Source organism: Chiloscyllium plagiosum, unplaced genomic scaffold (assembly GCF_037043375.1).
Source record: "Chiloscyllium plagiosum isolate Xiang-an unplaced genomic scaffold, Cpla_swu_hap1 HiC_scaffold_13, whole genome shotgun sequence".
Taxonomy (NCBI): domain Eukaryota; kingdom Metazoa; phylum Chordata; class Chondrichthyes; order Orectolobiformes; family Hemiscylliidae; genus Chiloscyllium; species Chiloscyllium plagiosum.
Genome location: NW_028270151.1, coordinates 22,467,972 through 22,488,230, shown reverse-complemented (window position 1 = coordinate 22,488,230; position 20,259 = coordinate 22,467,972). Strand labels below are relative to the sequence as shown.

Here is a 20,259-nt window from a genome sequence, read left to right as displayed (position 1 = left end):
TTCAGGGGCAATGTGTGCAGCTATGCTTCCTGTCTCAAAGATATGGACTGCTCCACTGAAATACTGTTGAGGTTGAGAATGAAAAAATTTAAGAACTAAGATTGATAGACTTGTGTTAGTCGAAATTACAGCGGGTCACGGAACCCTTTGTTGTTGGGATGTTTTAAAAAACCTCAACCTAGTCAATCTTATTGAATAGGGGAGCAAGCTAGAAGGGTCAATAGTCTTCCCTACCATAGAAAATAACAGGTGCAGTAGGCCATTCAGCCCTTTGAACCTGCTTAGCCATCCAGTATGATCATGGCTGTTTCTATGTACCAATGCTCTAATTTCAATGTATCTAACCTTCTACTGTACCTGTCTTGGGAGTTTTTGGTAGGCACAGTGTCGAGGAAACTTTACTTTCAGCTTAAGAGAGTAGAGGGGGCTTTACTCTACACTTAACCCTGTGCTGTCTTTACCCTGGGAGCGTTGATTGGGACAGTATAGGATAGATTGGCAACTTGCATTTGAGAATAACACTGTACACAATGGATTTTTTTTTGTGATGTGCAGCTTACTAGCAACGTCAATTGGATGTCCAATTTTGGGAGGGGCAGTTTGAAAACTCAGGGGGTATAGAATCCCTATAGTGCAGAAAGAGGCTACTTGGCCCATTATGTCTGCACTGACCCTCCAAAGAGCACCCCACTCAGAACCACCACATCCCTCATAACTCCATGTTTACCTTAACTAATCCGCCTAGAATATCCCTGGACACTACAGGATAATTTAGCATGGCCAATCCACTTAACCTGCATATCTTTGGACTGTGGGAGGAAACCCACTCAGACGGGATGGAGGGGGAGAATGTGTAAACTCCACACAGACAGTCACCCAAAGTTGGAATTGAACCCAGGTTCTTGGCATTGTAAGGTAGCAGTGCCAACTACAGAGCCACCGTGCCATCCCTAGTCTCTGGAGTGAAGGTTTCCATTTGCATCCTGAATACCTCCGAACCCAGGTGAACTGGCAAAGAGCCTGAGAAAAGAGTGATGTTACCTTGGACTGTGATTTTGGTGGCCAGTGAGACACGGGAAATCTGATGGTAAACAGGTGGCTTCCCTCTCCGCCAGAACAGTTTCGCCCCATAGTTCAAAACGATGGTTCGCATCCAAGCTGGGATTGGCTTCCTCTGTTTCGCATTCTGGTGGATGATGTTTATAATGACGATAGTCTCAAACAAGCTGCTGACCATGAAGGTCAGAGACACCAGGAAGAAAATGGCTGCCAGGAGATCAGCAAAAGCAATCATGTCAGACTGGCATGGGGAGCGTTCCTACTGCTGCCTTCAATCATTTGGACAAAACAGGCATTCAACAGAGAGTCTGCCTGTTGCCAAACACTATCCAATGTGTTTGCCATCATAGCTTCTTGCAAACCAATTATGACAAGTCACATTAGTCGCTAAATAAAATGAGGAAAATACACTGTCTTCGGGCCAGTGATCCCAATATTCACATTCTCAAAGCATGTAAACGCTTATAGATTTTCTTGTACATTAGATCATTAAACAGTAAAAGAATACACAGAAATTCCAAGTGCACTTTAGTCACAATGTCTGTTTTACTTCCTTGGTTACTAAACGGTAGCAGATCTTTGTTCAGTAAATATGGACCCACTGAAATATTGTGTCGTTTTATAAACAAACACACAAAATGCTGGAGAAACCCAACAAATTGGCAGCATCTGTGGAGAGAGAAACAGATGTTAACAGTTAGAGTCCATTATAACCACTTTTCAGAGAAATAGGAATTAACATTTCGAGCCCAATATGACCACTTTTCAGAGAAACAGGTTCTGAAGAAGAGTCATATTTTAATTGAAACCTTAACTCTGTTTTTCTCTCCACAGGTGCTGGCTGAGCTGCTGAGTTTCTCCAGCATTTGGTTCAGATATTCAGCATCCACAGTATTTTTCTTTTATTTATTATGTGATTGTGTGTTTTGCACGAATATAAGGTTTATTACTGATACCTGGTGGTGCACTCAGAAATACAGCTGCACAAGCAGTTACACAAACCTCACATTGAAAGTCCAGGATACGCGTGCGCGCACACACAGACACAAACACACGTTTAGAAGTTCAACAATGTAACTGACCCTCCCTAGTCAGCAGTTTGTGTGCACAGTGGATAATGATGTACAGCACTATGGCAACAAAGAGTATTACAGCCCTTTTATTCATTCATGAATCATGGGCATCATTGGCAAGGTTAATGTGTTGCCCAACACATGCCCATGAGAGCAGTTGTGAGCCAACCACATTGCTGTGGATCTGGAGTCTCACATAGGCCAGACCAGGTAAAGGTGACCAATTTCTTTCCCGGAAGGGCATAAATTGATGATAGTTTCATCTACTTGAAGTTCAGATCAAAACACAAACTCCACCAGCTTTCATGGTGGGACCTGAACTCATGTCCAAGTGATGAGTCTGGGCCTCTTGCGCCCACACCTCCCCCCTCACCTCCCTCCAAGGCCCCAAAGGAAACTTCCATATCCGCCACAGATTCACCTGCACCTCCACACATATCATCTATTGCATCCTCTGCACCTGATGTGGCCTCCTCTACATTGGGGAGACAGGCCAGCTACTTGCGGAGCGTTTCAGAGAACACCTCTGGGACACCCGGACCAACCAACCCAACTACCCTGTAGCTCAACATTTCAATTCCCCCTCCCACTCCACCAAGGATATGCAGGTCTTTGGACTCCTCCATCGTCAGATCACAACAAAACGACGGTTGGAGGAAGAACGCCTCATCTTCCGGCTAGGAACCCTCCAACCACAAGGGATGAACTCGGATTTCACCAGTTTCCTCATTTCCCCTCCCCCCACCCTGTCTCAGTCAAATCCATCAAATTCAGCACCGCCTTCCTAACCTGAGATCTTCTTCCCGACCTCTCCGCCCCCACCCCAGTCTGACCTATCACCCTCACCTTGATCTCTTTCCACCTATCACATTTCCGACGCCCCTCCCCCAAGTCCCTCCTCCCTACCTTTTATCTTAGCCTGCTGGACAAACTTTCCCCATTCCTGAAGAAGGGCTTATGCCCGAAACGTCGATTCTCCTGTTCCCTGGATGCTGCTTGACCTGCTGCGCTTTTCCAGCAACACATTTCCACCTCTTGATATTTAGCCCATTGACATTACCACTGTGCCAGCTGGGAATATATTACGAGTAAGCACAATGGAACTCCAAGTCTTACCTATCAATGGAGTGTGGGATGAGTTACTGGGTAACAAGTCCTTCACAATGATGAGGAAAACCGAATAGCCTAACATGAGGGTCATCTTAAAGGAGGCTCGGTCAAAACTATGAGCAGGCAGATAAAAGCTCACAATGTCCGTCAGCATGAGGAAGGCACTCGGGATGAGTATGTTCACAATGTAAAACATTGGCCTCCGCTTCATTGTCACCTGCATGATGAGAGACGATGGATTGTGAGGGCTTGGTCCAGTCATTGAACTAGAGCAACAGCTGAAAGCCAGAAATGAACGACAACAAATACACAAGAATAACATCACATTCGGGATTCCTTGTTTCAAAATCACAAAGTAGTTTAATCATGTTGACATGGAGAAGGTTATCTTAATTTGTGGGAAATACCAGAAAGAAGGACCAGAAATAAAAAACAGTTGCTGATAAATTAATTAAGGAATTCAGGAGAAACACCTCTACACAGAGAGTGATGAGAATGAGGAACTCCCTACCACCAGGACTGGTTGAGACAAATAGAATAGGTGCATTTAAGGTGAAACTAGAGAAACATATTACAGAGGGGAAAGAAGAGAAGCAATTAATTGATGGACTGAAATGAAGTTTGGTAGAAGGAGACTCAAATGAAGTAGAAATGAGAGCAAGGAGGAGTTGGGCCAAATGGTCTGTTTCTGGAGATTATACATAACGGTAGTTAGTATTCAATGGTGTGCACTTGCATGCCTCCCAATAAAGATTGCAAAAAAGAATTAATTACCAAGATAGGAATTTTCAGCTCATGGAGAGAGAGGCTGGCATTGTTCTCCTTCAGACAGGACTGGTTGGGGGTTTAAAAATATAAAATTTGGTCAAGTAAATGAGGAGAAACTGTTTCCACTGGCAGGTGGACGGTGGTTGAACCAAAGACCCTGGCTAAGTAAATGGGAAATAATCACTTGTACAAACCAGGAATATTGCTGACAAAAGACACTTTGTCAAAGCTTTTCAACTTGCAATCATCGGGTCAATTTGCAGAAAATGCCAATGCAAATAGAAAGTCACATTTATACTGTTTGAGAAACCATGATTTTGCTTATGCATTCTCCATGGCAATGTATTTACCAATCAGAGTTCACTTGTCAACCAATCAGAACTCTCCTCTCATATGGTATAAATATTGGTTCTCTCCTTTAAGAAGATATTCTTGTGAATTGTCTGATGAGTTCAAGATATAAAGCTTCAACAAAATATGTCTTTTCAGCAATAATTGGGAAGAGAGTGAGGGGGAGATGAGGAGAGATTGTCTGGTTACACGTTTGGAAGGAATTGACTTGCTGGAAAGAAGAAGACTCAATGGTAACGTTCACACAGGAATTGGTAAGAAGAACAGTGTGAATAGGATTAACTGGATAGCCCATTCAAAGGGCCACTACAGAAATGATGAGCTGAATGACTTCTTTCTGCAGGGTCCCATTAAAGAACACCAGCTCCAAACTCCCTGTGGCAGCATGGTAGCTCAGTGGTTAGCACTGCTGCCTCACAGCGCCAGGGACCCAGGTTAGATTTGCATCTCAGACGACTGTCTGTATAGAGTTTGCGCATTCTCCCCGTGTCTGCGTGAGTTTCCACTGGATGCTCCAGTTTCCTCCCACAATCCAAAGATGTGCAGGTCAGGTGAATTGGCCATGCTAATTTGCCCATAGCGTTAGGTGCAATAGTCAGAGGTAAATATAGGGTCTGGGTGGGTTACTCTTCGGAGGGTCGGTGTGGACTTGTTGGGCTGAAGGGCCTGTTTCCACACTTTAGGGAATCTAAACAACTCCAATTTTGACGGAGATCAGGCCAATCATGGACATGAATGTCAATTACTCATTACCATCTCAAGTTGAGCTACTTGAGGCGAGGAGACAAACATGGTACTTACTTCCAAGGATATAAAATCATAGCTTCCCCAGTCCTCCAGAACACTCTCCTCAGAAGCTGTGATCTGGAGGAGTTCCCACTCTCCTTTGCTTGCAAAAACTTTCTTGGATTTGGACGTTATCTCCTCAGAAGTCTCTTTGATGTGCAGTTTCATATCTTTGTCTACAAAGAAAGAGGTTTGGTTAGGAGACAGAAAGATTTACATTTGTGTCATTACTTTCACAGAGTTATAAAGAAAGGCTAGATAGGCTGAGACTTTTTTCACTGGAGCATAGGAGATTGAGAGGTGATCTTATAGTAGTTTATACGATAGTGAGGGGTATAGATAGAGTTCAAAGTTTGTGAGAAGATTTGTAGCTCGGGTGCTCGTTGCTGTGGTTCTGTTCGCCGAGCTGGAAGTTTTTGTTGCAAACGTTTCGTCCCCTGTCTAGGTGACATCCTCAGTGCTTGGGAGCCTCCTGTGAAGTGCTTCTGTGGTGTTTCCTCCGGCATTTATAGTGGCCTGTCCCTGCCGCTTCCGGTTGTCAGTTTCAGCTGTCCGCTGTAGTGGCCGGTATATTGGGTCCAGGTCTATGTGTTTGTTGATGGAGTTTGTGGATGAGTGCCAAGCTTCTAGGAATTCCCTGGCTGTTCTTTGTTTGGCTTGACCTATAATGGTAGTGTTGTCCCAGTAAAATTCATGTTGCTTGTTGTCTGCATGTGTGGCTACTAGGGATAGCTGGTCGTGTCGTTTCGTGGCTAGTTGATGTTCGTGGATGCGGATCGTTAGCTGTCTTCCTGTTTGTCCTATATAGTGTTGCTGGGTATCGGGTCCTTCGTTTTGGTGAGTTGTTGTCTGAGAGTGGCTGTTGGTTTGTTTGCTGTTATAAGTCCTAGTGGTCGCAGTAGTCTGGCTGTCATTTCAGAGATGTTCTTGATGTATGGTAGTGTGGCTAGTCCTTTGGGTTGCGGCATGTCCTCGTTCTGTTGTCTTTCCCTTAGGCATCTGTTGATGAAATTGCGAGGATATCCGTTTTTGGCGAATACCTTGTATAGGTGTTCCTCTTCCTCTTTTTGCAGTTCTGATGTGCTGCAGTGTGTTGTGACCCTTTTGAATAGTGTCTTGATGCAACTTCGTTTGTGTGTATTGGGGTGGTTGCTTTCATAGTTCAGGACTTGGTCTGTGTATGTGGCTTTCCTGTGTAGAAAGAGTTAAAGGCAGTGTTTTTTCCTTGAGACAGGGGATTTCAAGACTAGGGGACAAATGTTTAAGGTGAGAGGAGAGAGATTTAAAAAAAGACCATGAGAGGCAATTTTTTTTTTATCCAGAGAGTGATTCGTGTGTAGAATGAACTTCCTGAGGAAGTGGTGGATGTGGGTACACTTACAACTTTTAAAAGACGTTTGGATAAGTACATGGATAGGAAAGATTTGGAGGGATATGGGCCAGAAGCAGGCAGGTGGGACCAGTTAGTTTGGGATTATGTTTGGCATGGACTGTTTGGACTGAATGGTCTGTTTCACTGCTGTATGACTATGACTCTGTCAGGACAGGCTAAAGCACTTTACAGTCAATTATTTAATTTTGAAAACTGGACGCTATAGCAAAAAAAACATGTAGCCAATTTGAACATTGCAAAATCTCACAAACAACAATGTGAGAATGACCAGTTATATGATGCCAGAAAACCCATTGTGTATCAAACATTCCAGGAAACATACAGCAAAGGATTATACACAAAGTAAATCTTCCTGAATATTGTCCTTATCAAACACTCACAGCATGGGTGTAGCATGGACTAGGTGCTTTAAGCAAAGTTTACTGCAAGATGTGAAATGTGAGAGTGGGAAGTTCAATGGAGGGTGAGCAGCTGGTGATTTTTTCATCTATTCTCTTTCAGTTCATTCATTGATTTGTAGGAAGGTGCAATGAGGGCCTGTCTTCCAATTGTTAAAAATTTGAAAACTGTTATTTTTTTAAAAAGTAGCAATATTTGTATTTAACTGAAAAACAGTAGAAATAAGAGGTCAGGGTCAACATTAAAAAAGTAATCCAAAATAAAGTAAGGTTAACAGAAGGGAAGTAAACTTCAGACATGGTAGCGCAGCTTGATTGAGTGGAATGTGTGGCCGATAACATGTGGGAAGTCACACAACTTACCAGTGCCTCAGAAGACCACATGTGCAGGAAATGCTGCCAGCTGTGGAAACCTGTGCTCTACATTTCAGACCTTGAGTGGTGGCTACAGTCTCTGTGCCACGTCTGTGAACCTGAGAGTTCTATGAGAAACACATCCAGAGAAATGTGGCAGATTGACTTTAATTTGGATAAATGCGAGGTATTGCATTTTGGTCAAACAAATAAGAGCAGGACTTATACAATTAAAAGAAGGGCATTGGGTAATGTTGTAGCACAAGTAGACCTAAGTATTCAGGTATATAATTCTTTTAAGTTTGCATCACATATAGATAGGGTGGTTGAGAAGGCACTTAGCACACTTGCATTCATTGCTTAGACCTTTGAGTACAGAAGTTGGGATGTTATGTTGAGATTGTACAAGATGTGGGTGAGGCCTCTTCTGGATTACTGTGCTCAGTTCTGGTCGCTCTGTTGTAGAAAGGCTATTATCAAGCTGGAGTGGATTCAGAAGAGATTTACCAGAATGTTGCTGGGAATGGACAGTTTGAGTTATAAGGTGAGGCTGGATAGACTGGGCCTTTTTTCACTGGAGCGTAGGAAGTTGAGAGGCGATCTTATAGAGATTTATAAAATCATCAGGACCATAGATTAGGTGAATAGCAGATGTCTTTTCCATAGGGTGGGGGATTTCAAGACTAGGGGGCATATTTTTAAGTTGAGAAGAGAAAGATTTTAAAAAGACATGAGGGGAAACTTTTTCTATACAGTGAGTGGGTCATGTGTGGAATGAACTTCCAGAGAAAGTGATGGATACGGGCACAGTTGCAATGTTTAAAGGAGATTTGGATAAGTACATGAATAAGAAATGTTTGGAGGTACATAAATGCAGGCAGGTGGCACTGGTTTAGTTTGGGATTATGATCGGCATAGACTGTTTGCACCATAGGGGCTGTCTCTGTGCTCTGTGGCTCCATGACTGTAAGTGGTCACACCACAACAAAAGGGCCTTGAGGCAGAAAGAGAATGGACACCACCAGACAGTGCAAGAGAAATGAGCAGGCAATAGAGGTGTCCCCTCAGCGCTCACTCAAAACAGCTTACTACCTTGGAAGTTGATGAGGGCACTGGTTCCTCAAGGGGGTGCAATCAGAGACAGTTTTGTAGCTCCAAAGTACCTTGAAGAACACAAAAAAGGAAGTGCAAGAGTGAAAAGGATTCATTAGTTGGGAGGTGTTTCTATGGCCGCAGATGTGATTTTACAGTGGTCTCCCTGGTCACAGAATTAAGGATGTCATAGAATAGCTGAAGGATATTCTATAGTGGAGGGTGAACAGCTTGATGTCATGGTCCACGTTGGTACCAATGACTTTGGACTGGCAGAGGATGTGATCTTGACAATCAAAATTTAGGGAGCTGGGGAAAAAGTTAGCCATAAAAAGTAGTAATCTCTGGATAGCTCCCAGTGTCACTTACAATTAAGCACAGAAATACAGGTTAACGCAGATGATTGTATGACTGAAAAGATGGTGCGGAGTAGGCCTTTAAATTCCTGGGACTGGCTCTGTACAAGCCGGACAGGTTGCATCTGAATGGAGCTGGGACTGAGTTCCTAACAGCGTGTTTTATGAGTGCTGTTAGAAGGACTTTAAACTAACTTGGCAGAGGTGTGCAAACCAACAGAGAATATTCAAGAAAAATGTCAGGACCTGCAAAATACCTGGAGAGACAGACAACAATAGCATCGAGAATAGTAACTTAATAGATTAAGTCAGGGTAAGAGAGAAAGTAATGAAGTCTAAATCAGGGTTACTGTGCATGCATGTGAAATCACAGAGTACAGTTAACAAGATTGGGGATTACAGGTGTGGATTGCAATGTGGAAATATCATGTTGTGGCAAATGGCCCAAGGAAGGGTAGAGCTGAAAATGTGTTGCTGGAAAAGCGCAGCAGGTCAGGCAGCATCCAGGGATCGGGAGAATCGACGTTTCGGGCATAAGCCCTTCTTCAGGAAGGTATGTTGGTAAGGTTTAAGGTGATGATGGAGAATGGTTATGATCAATCTAGAATAGGAATAAAATCAATTGGCAGAGAATCAACTTTGAGTTAGAACTAAACTGGGCTGGATAGACTTCTTCCTGAAGAAGGGCTTATGCCTGAAACGTCGATTCTCCTGTTCCCTGGATGCTGCCTGACCTGCTGCGCTTTTCCAGCAACACATTTTCAGCTCTGATCTCCAGCATCTGCAGACCTCACTTTCTCCTCAAGGAAGGGTAGAAGTGGGTATGAAATATTCTTGGGTATGAAGTGTTCAAAAAAGATAGAAAAGGAAGGAAAGAGGAAGGGGTGGTGGCATTTGTTTGGAAGAGCATTACTGGAGAAAGAGGGTGTAACAGAGGATTCAAGGACACAATCAATTTGGCTAGAGTGAAGGAACAAAAAGTGTGCAATTGCATTGTATAGACACTACAAAAATATAGGCCCGAATTCTGAGGAAAACAGTGGTGCAGGCTAGAATTCCAAGGTCCCAGATTTGGGAGAGTAGATTCAACTCCACCATGGCAGATGGTGAAATTTGAATTCTTTAAAAATCTGGAATTAAAATCTTGCCGAATGGTGACCAGAGAACAATTTGGTTCAATAATGTCCTTTAGAGAAGGAAATCTGCCATCCTTATCTGGTCTGAAAGTGACTCCAACCTCACAACAATGAGATTGACTCTAATGACGCTCTGAAATGACAGAAGCAAGCCATTCAAGGAGCAATAAATCGTGGCCCAGATGGCAATGCCCACATCCCATGAAAGAATTAAACAAAAGCAAATTGAGGGAAGGAGGCAAAAGAACAAAACTGCTGGGAATTTACAGAATAATGCCAACACCACCAAGTGATCCAATCAAGACTGGATACTGGTGGTGTCAGGCTACTGGTCACAAGATGGGCCAAGGGGATCAAATGTCAATGGCAGGGTAGGGGGTGGTGGGGGGGGGGCGGGGAGGGAGGGGCGCGTGGAGGGGCCTCATCTACAAGTCAGTGATTGTTGGTAAGGTTTAAGGTGATGATGGAGAATGGTTATGATCAATCTAGAATAGCAATAAAATCAATTGGCAGAGAATCAACTTTGAGTTAGAACTAAACTGGGCTGGAAATGTGTTGCTGGAAAAGCGCAGCAGGTCAGGCAGCATCCAGGGAACAGGAGAATCGACGTTTCGGGCATAAGCCTGAAGAAGGGCTTATGCCCGAAACGTCGATTCTCCTGTTCCCTGGATGCTGCCTGACCTGCTGTGCTTTTCCAGCAACACATTTCCAGCTCTGATCTCCAGCATCTGCAGACCTCACTTTCTCCTAAACTGGGCTGGATAGACTGTAAAGTAAGGTTAATGGTAGAATCCATAACTGAATTATGCCAAAGAGGAGATAGTTCAGGTACAGTCAAGGTACATTCCTTCAAACGGGGAAAGGTAAAACAAACAAATCTAGAGCTCCCTGAATGACCAAACAGATAGGAATCAAGAAGAAATAAAATGTATGCTCCCGGTGTAAGGTGGAAAATGCAAACGAGAAGCAAAAGATATACAGAAGGTTCAGAGAGGTGGTGAAAAACCATATTAGAGAAGCAAAGAGGAATTGTGAGAAAAGACATAAGGGGCAATTCACAAAGTCTTCTAGAGAATATAAAAAGAGTGGTAAAAGGAGGAGTAGGGCTGAATGAGGATCAAAAGGGGGATTTACAGCTGGAGGCTGAGGTATTAATTGAATACCTTGCAACATCTTTATCGAATAAATGGATAATGCCAAAGATATGATGGCAGAGGAAGAAACTGTGTCACCAGAAATACTCAAAATTGATAAGAAAGCAGCATTGGATAGACTGATGGTAATTAAAGCTGACAAGGCACTGTCAAGACGAGACACATCCAAGGATATAGAATGAAGAGACAGTGGAAATTTCAGGGGTACAGACCAGTTATGAGGATAGATTGGAGAGCATGAAACTGTTCTCTTTGGAGAGAAGGCTAAGAGCAGATCTGATAGAAATCACAACGAGGCTGAATAAAGTAGATAGGGAGAAACTGTTCCCACTTTTCAAAGTAAGAAGGAGGAGCGGGCATAGATTTAAAGCGATTTGCAAAAGCGGCACAAATGATATAAGAAAGAAACCTCTCCACGCAGTGAGTGGTTTGGATCTAGTGTGTTGGAAGCAGGTATAATTGAACCGTTCAAGAGGGCATGACAGTTATTGAAAGGGAAACAATGTACAAGGGAATGGGGAAAAGGGAGCAGTATGCTACTGAATCATGACTCTCATTTGGAGAGCTAGTGCAGTCATGATGGACTGAATGGCCTCTTTCTGTGCCATAATACCTCTATGATTCAGTGTAAAGCTCCACCTATACCTTGCCAATAATAGATCTCAAAGTCAGTATGAAATTAATAGCAACAATTACAGAAACATAGCTATTATCCTTCCCACACACTAACCACCTCAGATACCACTTCTGAATTCATTCGGTCTTCCAATCCTGAACAAGAGCTGAGATTGCCCATGCAATCCATTATGTTTTCACTAGAATATTGCCTGCCGAGTTCGTACACATCCTCCAACTTCTTGCTGTTGCCTTTAAATTACATTTCTCACATTAAATTGTGTCTGTGTAACTACACAACTCAGAATTACCCTGATTAGTCATTACCAGAAAAGGTGATGGATGAAACTGTAAGTGGACATTTCTGAATGTCGAACGGAAAGTACAAGATATTGAGATTACACGAACTGACGATCCTCAGCGGTTTCCCATAGATGACCAACCCTGTGTGATGCACATACAGATATGGGGTCTCAGCAGATTTATCTTCGTCTACCCTGTTTCAAACACAAACAAATTCGACATGTTAATAACTCCCTTTTCCTTAGTACTATCAGTTTTATTTTAATAAAGGACATCAGGCAGGTAGAAAGTGGAGCTTCTCTTTCTAATCTTGGAGAAGAGGGTTTGGTGCCTGTCGTGGCTCAGTGAGTTATACCTTCTTGACCTTAAAGTAGAAGGTCAGATTTCGAACGCCACCCTGTGGACTTGAACACACAGTCCAGACTGACATTCAGGTGGTGCTGTCTTTCAGAACAAACCATGAATAAAAGTCATTTTAATCTGGATGGAATGTTTGTTCCCACCGATCTGACTTCCCATTAGGCGGGTTTGGCTAAACGCCTGTAGTGTCAATATACCAGAATGTGACAGTGTCCATGTGTTTGTGAAAGCATGTATGCACATGTACAGGAATGTAAGTGGTTAGGCCTATTTGTACATTCCCATTTGAGTGGGGAGATGACATGGTTAGTCTGTGTGTGCATTTGTGCATATGTTTCTGTAGTGGGCTGAATTATAAATGATTCTAGAGGAAATTGAGAAAGCTGGGGAAGCGGGGACCACATCGAAGGCAACAAAGATCGTCCCACATTCATTTAACAGCCATTTGGTCTTACAGTAGAATAAAGGGGGAATTCCACTCCTGAGGGACACAAGAACATGGACAAAGTGATAGACCATTTGGCCCATTGAACCTGCTCCACAATTTAACAAGATTATTGCTGATCCTTTAGATAAATGCTATTTTCCTTTATTATCCTCATATCCCTCGATATCTTGAATATCTAGATGTCTATCAATCTTGGTCTCAAACATGTTCAAGGCTGAGCTTCTACAGACATCTGGGGAGAGAGTTTCAAAGGTTCTCAGTCCACCCCTTATTCTGCAACCAGGACCCTCCATTCAAGACACCACCATCAAGGGAAACATCCTTCCTTCCTCATCTGCAAGAATTTTAATATTTGAATGAGATTATCCAGTGTCCTTAATCTCTCCTAACAGGAGGATTCTACCATCTCACAGAGTCAAATTGTGTAATCACAGGGGGCACTAATTAAAGCCTAGCAGCACTCAATGTACTGTACCAACAGTGACCATTGCTGGTACTGCATTCCAGTCACAAGACAATCTTCGATGGATCATAGCTTTGTAAATGCTACATGATCACGAGAGGGGTGTATAATGTGATGGGGATGGTGGCAGACATTTAGGGACCATGAGCAGAGCGCTTGGGCTATCCTTCCACAGAATCCAAAATCCAAATTAAGGATTGCCTGTCCATGCCCATCGCCAAACTGTGCAGGGAAATCTGTTGGGCTGGCTGCCTTTTGTGCGCTATTACTGCTTAGGCTTCAATCGGCCCAATAGTGAGTAGGCCACTGCAGTTGGGAGAGACATGAATGCGTAGACAGTGAGCAGACTACCAATTGGATTTAACAAAGACATGTCTTCAGACCCATCAGTGAGGGAGTATCAAATCCAAACCAGTGTGTGCTCTCACACGGACGATGTATATAAATGTTTTTGCGTGTTATGACCACAGCTGATTGAACTACTGGAAATAATACTTCCCAGAATGAAATCCAGTTTAATAGATCATATTTTTTGTTTTAGTTAATGTGGTGGTCATTCACAAAATTGTCACATGAGGCTGAAGAGCTTCCTTAACAGAACAGACATTAATTACACAAAAGATAGAAACAAAAATGAACTTGCTACCTAAATATAGAAGAGTTAGATAATTCTTAAAATCACACAATGAAACAAAGTCCCATCCTGTTTTTCAACACTATACATTACAAGGACTCAAAACTGGAGAAACTGATCCTCTATATCAGATCGTTAAATTTGACTTCTTTTCTGTGTTCTCTGAAGTCTTCTTACATGATTACTTACACTGAGAACTTAGATTTTCATAGCTTCTAATAGCCTGCAGCTCTCTAACCAAACACTCCTGGTTTGGAAGGTACACAAAGCACACTTTTCCACTGAGGTAATTGTACTTTCCTCGAACTGTCCTGTAATTCTTTCTGGAAAGAGATTGTACTTGCTTCTACTGAAATCAAGTCTCCTCCAAGTTGCCCTAAACACTTTTAGTTTGTTTCATAAACTAAAATCATTCCCGAACCAAAACTAAACTAATGGCATTCAGTGTTTCCTCACCTGTCATAAACCAGCACAGTAAAAACAATTTTGCTTTAACATTCCAAGCATCCTTGCTGGCTGACACCTACTGGATTAAGCCACTGTTCTGGAGGGACTATGTGACCGAATGACTTCAGAAAAGTAAAACCTTATAAAGCTCTATTTTAAAATCAAAACTTTTAAACATATATAAATCAGATACATATTATCACAGTATATAGATGTGACTACAATGGTAGCAACCTATATGCCACATTCACTGAAAATTGTGTGGAAGTTTCTGACAAGTGAACAATTCTGATAAGATAAATCTTCAGAGAGTAAGGCACTGAGCAAACACCTTGGGGTGAGACTCAGCATGTGCATCCTAGTTGAGAAATTTCAACCTGACAAGAAGGTAATGCATTCAAGACTACTCACATCTCAAGGATAAGGACATCGGGAAGCCAGAGCTTCTCCTTAGGCAGAGCGACCAAGTCTTTCCCGCTGAAGTCTGATGGGTCCCACACCAGGAAGTCATGAAACCACCTCTGCAAGGCAAGATATACATCTTTGTACAAACTTTAATAGGGGGAGAGCAGCCTTAGAACAAACCCTCCATCCATCCAACAGCCTCCTCATCTCCCTACACCCTTCCCCCATGCTGCTGTCTGATACTGCCCTGCCCTACCCATCACCACCACTACCCCTACCCCCCTGATAAATCTCAGCATTTATTGACTCTATCATTTACCTGTTCCATCCAGAGATATGTTGTTAGAATTTCTTGCTTCTCATCCTTGAAGAGAAAAGCAAAATGAGTGGCATGAAAATCTAACATCTGAAAAGTTTTGACAAAGCATAAGAGCATGAGTGTGGAGTCTCTCCATACCAGACCCAGTATCGCATGGAGTTGGATGGTGAGGTTGATTTCCAATGGCTGAGTGAAGTTCTTCACGGGGCGAATTGCTGTATTTTCAAAGACATCAGCAAATGTCTTTATGAACCGGGCTCCATCTGAATCAGAGAGACTGAGCAGGGCAAAGTTACCTGTGAATGAAAAGAAGTTATAGAGTCACAGAAAAGGCCCTTTGGCCCATCGAGTTGGTGCTGGTCAGAAACAGCCACCTAACTATTCCAATCGCATTTGTCAGCACTTGGTCAATAGCCTTGTATGCCTTGGCATCTAACAGTACATCTAAATTATTTTTAAATGTTACAAGGATTTCCACCTTTACCACCCTTACAGGCTGTGAGTTCCAGATTTCTATGTTATAAATGTAGATGTAAAAAATTTATTCACACTGCCTCTAAATCTCCTGCCCTTTGCTTAAAATCCATGACCCCATGTCATTGATCCCTCCACCAAGTGGAAATGTTCCTTCCATCTCAATAATATTCACCCTCAGTCTCCTCTACTCCAAACAAAAAACAACCCCAGTCTATCCAATCTCTCTTTATGACTAAGAATCTCTAGCCCAGGCAACATTTATGGCTAACTCAGTTCATCAAGCAAACAACCAGTCTGTTAGCAAACTAGTCAAATATTTATAATGCAATAAATATCTATGTAAGCATACACTTTGGGTGCTATGTGCAAGTCTGAGAAGTCATGTTCGTGGATGTATTTAACTGTAATAAACGTCCAAATATCTGACTCAGTAAAAGCCTGATTCTTGGTTGCAGATATTACTTGGGCTAATATATAAAAACCATGAAATACGTAGTGTTGTCCGCGAGTGATTACATCCTGGTGGCAGAGCAAATGTGCTAGAAAATGGTATGAGAAACTGAGGGTGTGGGAAACTGACAAGTCAGGATTGAAGGGGCAGTTGTGAAAAATATTATTTTCCTAATAGTCACCCACCACTTATGTATTGAGAGTAAATTTCTACTTTGCAACCACGAATGAAGACTACAGAGCTGTAGAGAAGCAGGAAACATTTGTAAGCACTTTTCCTTTCAAAGAAAAGGGGAGGCAACAGCAGTACCATTCTTTTTCAACACTGGGGCTTTTAGAGATCGATGAAAAGATGGTTTCAAAGAACTAATGCAATTCCGAGCAAAATGCAAAAGAAAAATACTTAGAAATAAAACAGTTTTCAACACTAAAAAAGGCTACTCTGTATTAAGAGATCGGTTTGTTCCACATTTGTACTCCTCATGATTCCACATGAAAATATGAAAGGGAATATGATTTCATCATCCTTCTTTTAGCATGAATGCCATCAACAGGCACCAGCCTGCAACTTTCACAAAATGAAAGAATGAAAACAATTACTTTTAAAGCTACAAAAAAGAGAGAGGCAAGAAAACAGGTAGACAAGCCAACAGAGAAGGAAAAAGGTTTTATCCAACCTTTCACTTGCAATTTTTAAACACCAAAATGCAAAACAGTAAGGATGGAAGGTGAAGATCTGAGCATGGAATGACATTCAAACAACATTCTGTTCAAACTCCAGTGGCTTAAAGAAAGAATGAAACTTCATGTTGCAGACCAATACTTTGCGAACAAAGAGAGACAGGCTGTCAAACCTCTTATTGCCTTGAGAAACAAAAGGGGTGTGAAGAATTAAAATCCTCTGGTATTTTGAGTGATGTCCACGACAATCCAGACAAAATTTTCCACGTAATGGAAGATAAACTTAAGTTCATAGGTTTGAATTTGACTCACAGCCTGTAAGGGTGGTAAAGGTGGAAATCCTTGTAACATTTAAAAATAATTTAGATGTACTGTTAGATGCCAAGGCATACAAGGCTATTGACCAAGTGCTGACAACACCCAGAGGAAAATATTGCCTCTTTTGTAGACTGACATTAATCGCAATGTATGATCAACAAAGCTAACCTCAGCAGAAAGACTAATGGAACAGTTACTATCTCTGTCTTACTGCTGGACAAAAATTACACCATTGGTGTGTTGCTAAATGTGGTGCAAATTTGAAGCAGTTGTAACAGGTGAGCAACATTTACACAGTCTTGATTCTATAACGACTATTGGAACTGTCAATAGAGTAAACAAAATATCCAGGTCTTATACAATGTGAATGGTCTCATCCACAAAACAGTGCCCAGCACATTGCAACATATGTCCGACTACTTTTTACAAGAGATATTCAGATAAAATGTGCAAGAAGTGTTCAAAGAAATCCAAAACGCTCCACAATTCTCCACAGTAGCACATGAAGAATAGTCAAACAAAATGCATTGCAAACTCCTACTATGGGATGCAAGCAGTTTGATGAAGTCCAAGCGATAACTGAAATGTTACTGCTTGTAGGCTTCTGTCAGACAGGACCATGGTCAGTTTAATACCACATGAACACTGCTAGAAAAGCTGAAGCATTTATCTGTATCTTGGTGATATATGTCAACCTTGACACTAGTGCAAATGCAAATACTGTCCTTTAACCAAATCTTGCATGAAATGAAATGTGTGACAGTTGGATTAAAGGTTTATATTGGGTCTGACATCCCATGCAATGGCATTATAAGTCCTAAACATCAATACAATGTCTTAGGATGGATGCCTGAGCCTTTTCTATATCATTGCTGTACCAGTATGCACACACTTACATGTAATTTTGATCACAAGTTAACCAATATATAAATTCCAACACCAAAGATTCCAGACGACAACATCAAGTCGATCCATGATCTGATGGGTCTCTTCCCAGACCAGTTTGATTTTACAGATAATTTTAATGACAATGCAGTATTAATATAAAAGATGATCTACTCTTAGGAAATAAGGCAGTACAAGTGACTGAGGTGTCAGTGGGAGAGCACTTTTGGGGCCAACGACCGTAATTCTATTAGCTTTAAAATAGTGACAGAAAAGGATAGACAGGATCTGAAAGTTAAAGTTCTAATTTGGAGGAAGGCCAATTTTGACAGTATTTGGCAAGAACTTTCAAACATTATGATTTGGAGATGCCGGTGTTGGACTGGGGTGTACAAAGTTAAAAATCATGCGACACCAGGTTATAGTCCAACAGCTTTCGGATTGCTGCTCCTTCACCTGAGGAGCAGTGCTTCGAAAGCTAGTGCTTCCAACGAAAACTGTTGGACTATAACCTGGTGTTGTGTAATTTTTAACTTTCAAACGTTGATTGGGTGCAGATGTTCCTAAGTAAAGGGATGGCCGGAAAATGGGAAGCCTTCACAAATGAGATAACCAGAGTCCAGAGGCAGTGTCTTCCTGTGAGGGTGAAAGGCAAGCCTGGTAGGTGTAGGGAATGCTGGATGACTAGAAAAATTGAGGTTTTAGTCAAGAAAAAGAAGGAAGCATATGTCAGGTATCGACAGCAGAGATTGAGTGAATCCTTAGAAGAGTATAAAGGCAGTGAGAGTATACTTAAGAAAAAAATCAAGAGGGCATGAGATAGCTTTGGCAGATGTGGTTAAGGAGAATCTAATGGGATCTTATAGAGACATTAAGGACAAAAAGGTAACTAGGGAGAGAACAGGGCCCGTCAAAGATCAGCAAGGCAGCCGATGTTGGAACCGCAAGAGAAGGGAGAGATACTAAACAAATATTTTGCATCAGTGTTTACTGTGGAGAAGGACATGGAAGATACAGAATGTGGGGAAGTAGATGGTGACATCTTGAAAAATGTCCATATTACAGAAGAGGAGATGTTGGATGTCTTAAAACACATAAAGGTGGATAAATCCCCAGGACCTGATCAGGGGCCTACTCTAGAACTCTGTGGGAAGCTAAGGATGTGATTGCTGGGCCCCTTGCTGAGATATTTGTATCATCGATAGTCACAGGTGAGGTACTGAAAGACTGGAGGTCAGCTAACGTGGTGCCAGTATTTAAGAAAGGTGGTAAGCACAAGCCAGAGAACTATAAGCCGGTGAGCCTGACATTGGTGGTGGGCAAGTTGTTGGAGGGAATCCTGATGGACAGGATTTACATGTATTTGGAAAAGCAAGGACTGGTTAGGGATAGTCAACATAACTTTGTGCATGGCAAGTCGTGTCTCACAAACTTGATTGAGTTTTTTGAAGAAGTAACAAAAAGCATTGATGAGGGCAGTGTGGTGGACGTGATCTACATGGACTTCAGTAAGGCGTTCGACAAGGTTCCTCATGGTCGACTGGTTAGCAAGGTTAGATCACATGGAATACAGGGAGATGTAGCCATTTGGTTACAAAACTGGCTCAAAGGTAGAAGACAGAGGGTTGTGGTGGAAGGTTATTTTTCGGCGCTGGGTCCACTGCTTTTCATCATTAATGATTTGGATGTGAACATAGGAGGTATAGTGAGTAAGTTTGCAGATGACACCAAAAGTGGAGGTGTAGCGGACAGCGAAGAAGGTTACCTCAGAGTACAATGGGATCTTGATCAGATGGGTCAATAGGCCGAGGAGTGGCAGATGGAGTTTAATTTACATAAATGTGAGGTGCTGCCTTTTCGAAAGGTAAAGCAGAACCGGACTTATGTACTTAAAGGTAAGGTCCGAGGGAATGTATTTTCCAAGCAACGTATGTTCCAAGCTTGATGCCAATAATATTGGTTTGTAGTTTACATGGGAACTGAAAACGTTTTAGAACACATTTTATGAATACTGTGGTAGAACAGCATTTGGATTATCCATTAGACACAATATACCCCGGCAACATAAGTTGTCTCAGTGCATGCAGTTCTGAAGAAAATAAGACATGATCATGGCATAAACCTTCATAGTACATGAAGACAGAAAGAAAATAATATTTCATTTTCAGCAGCAGAAAATATCAAATCAACATGAACTATATTAACTTTATTTGAATGAACCCACCCTTCAAATAATTTCAGACTGAACTCTACCAACAATGGATGTACAAAAGATGCAAACACCTCAAAACAAAAAGGTAGCTCGTAAAGGTATTGCCAATTCTTTCAATTTTGTTCCCTGTATACCTGTATAATAGTTTTGTGACCAAAATTTCTCCACCTTGAGATTTGCCTTGCAAAGATATAAGTCCGACAGGAAAATCA

At 42.0% G+C, this 20,259-nt stretch overlaps 1 protein-coding gene across 2 annotated transcripts in view; it reads right to left on the bottom strand.

Annotated features, from left to right (window-relative positions):
* The window catches only part of LOC122556341 (5-hydroxytryptamine receptor 3A), a 35,992-nt gene that overhangs the window by 8,118 nt on the left and 7,615 nt on the right, over window positions 1–20,259 (bottom strand). The window contains exons 2-8 of one of the 2 annotated variants that reach the window (XM_043702973.2): window positions 15,163–15,320; window positions 15,025–15,069; window positions 14,712–14,821; window positions 11,973–12,142; window positions 5,163–5,323; window positions 3,249–3,459; window positions 1,042–1,266 (exon numbers count right to left, since the gene is read on the bottom strand). In XM_043702973.2, coding sequence (XP_043558908.2) covers window positions 1,042–1,266; window positions 3,249–3,459; window positions 5,163–5,323; window positions 11,973–12,142; window positions 14,712–14,821; window positions 15,025–15,069; window positions 15,163–15,320 — 1,080 coding nt within the window. The remainder of the gene's footprint in view (window positions 1–1,041; window positions 1,267–3,248; window positions 3,460–5,162; window positions 5,324–11,972; window positions 12,143–14,711; window positions 14,822–15,024; window positions 15,070–15,162; window positions 15,321–20,259) is intronic. The other variant, XM_087993226.1, reaches the window with a different exon arrangement.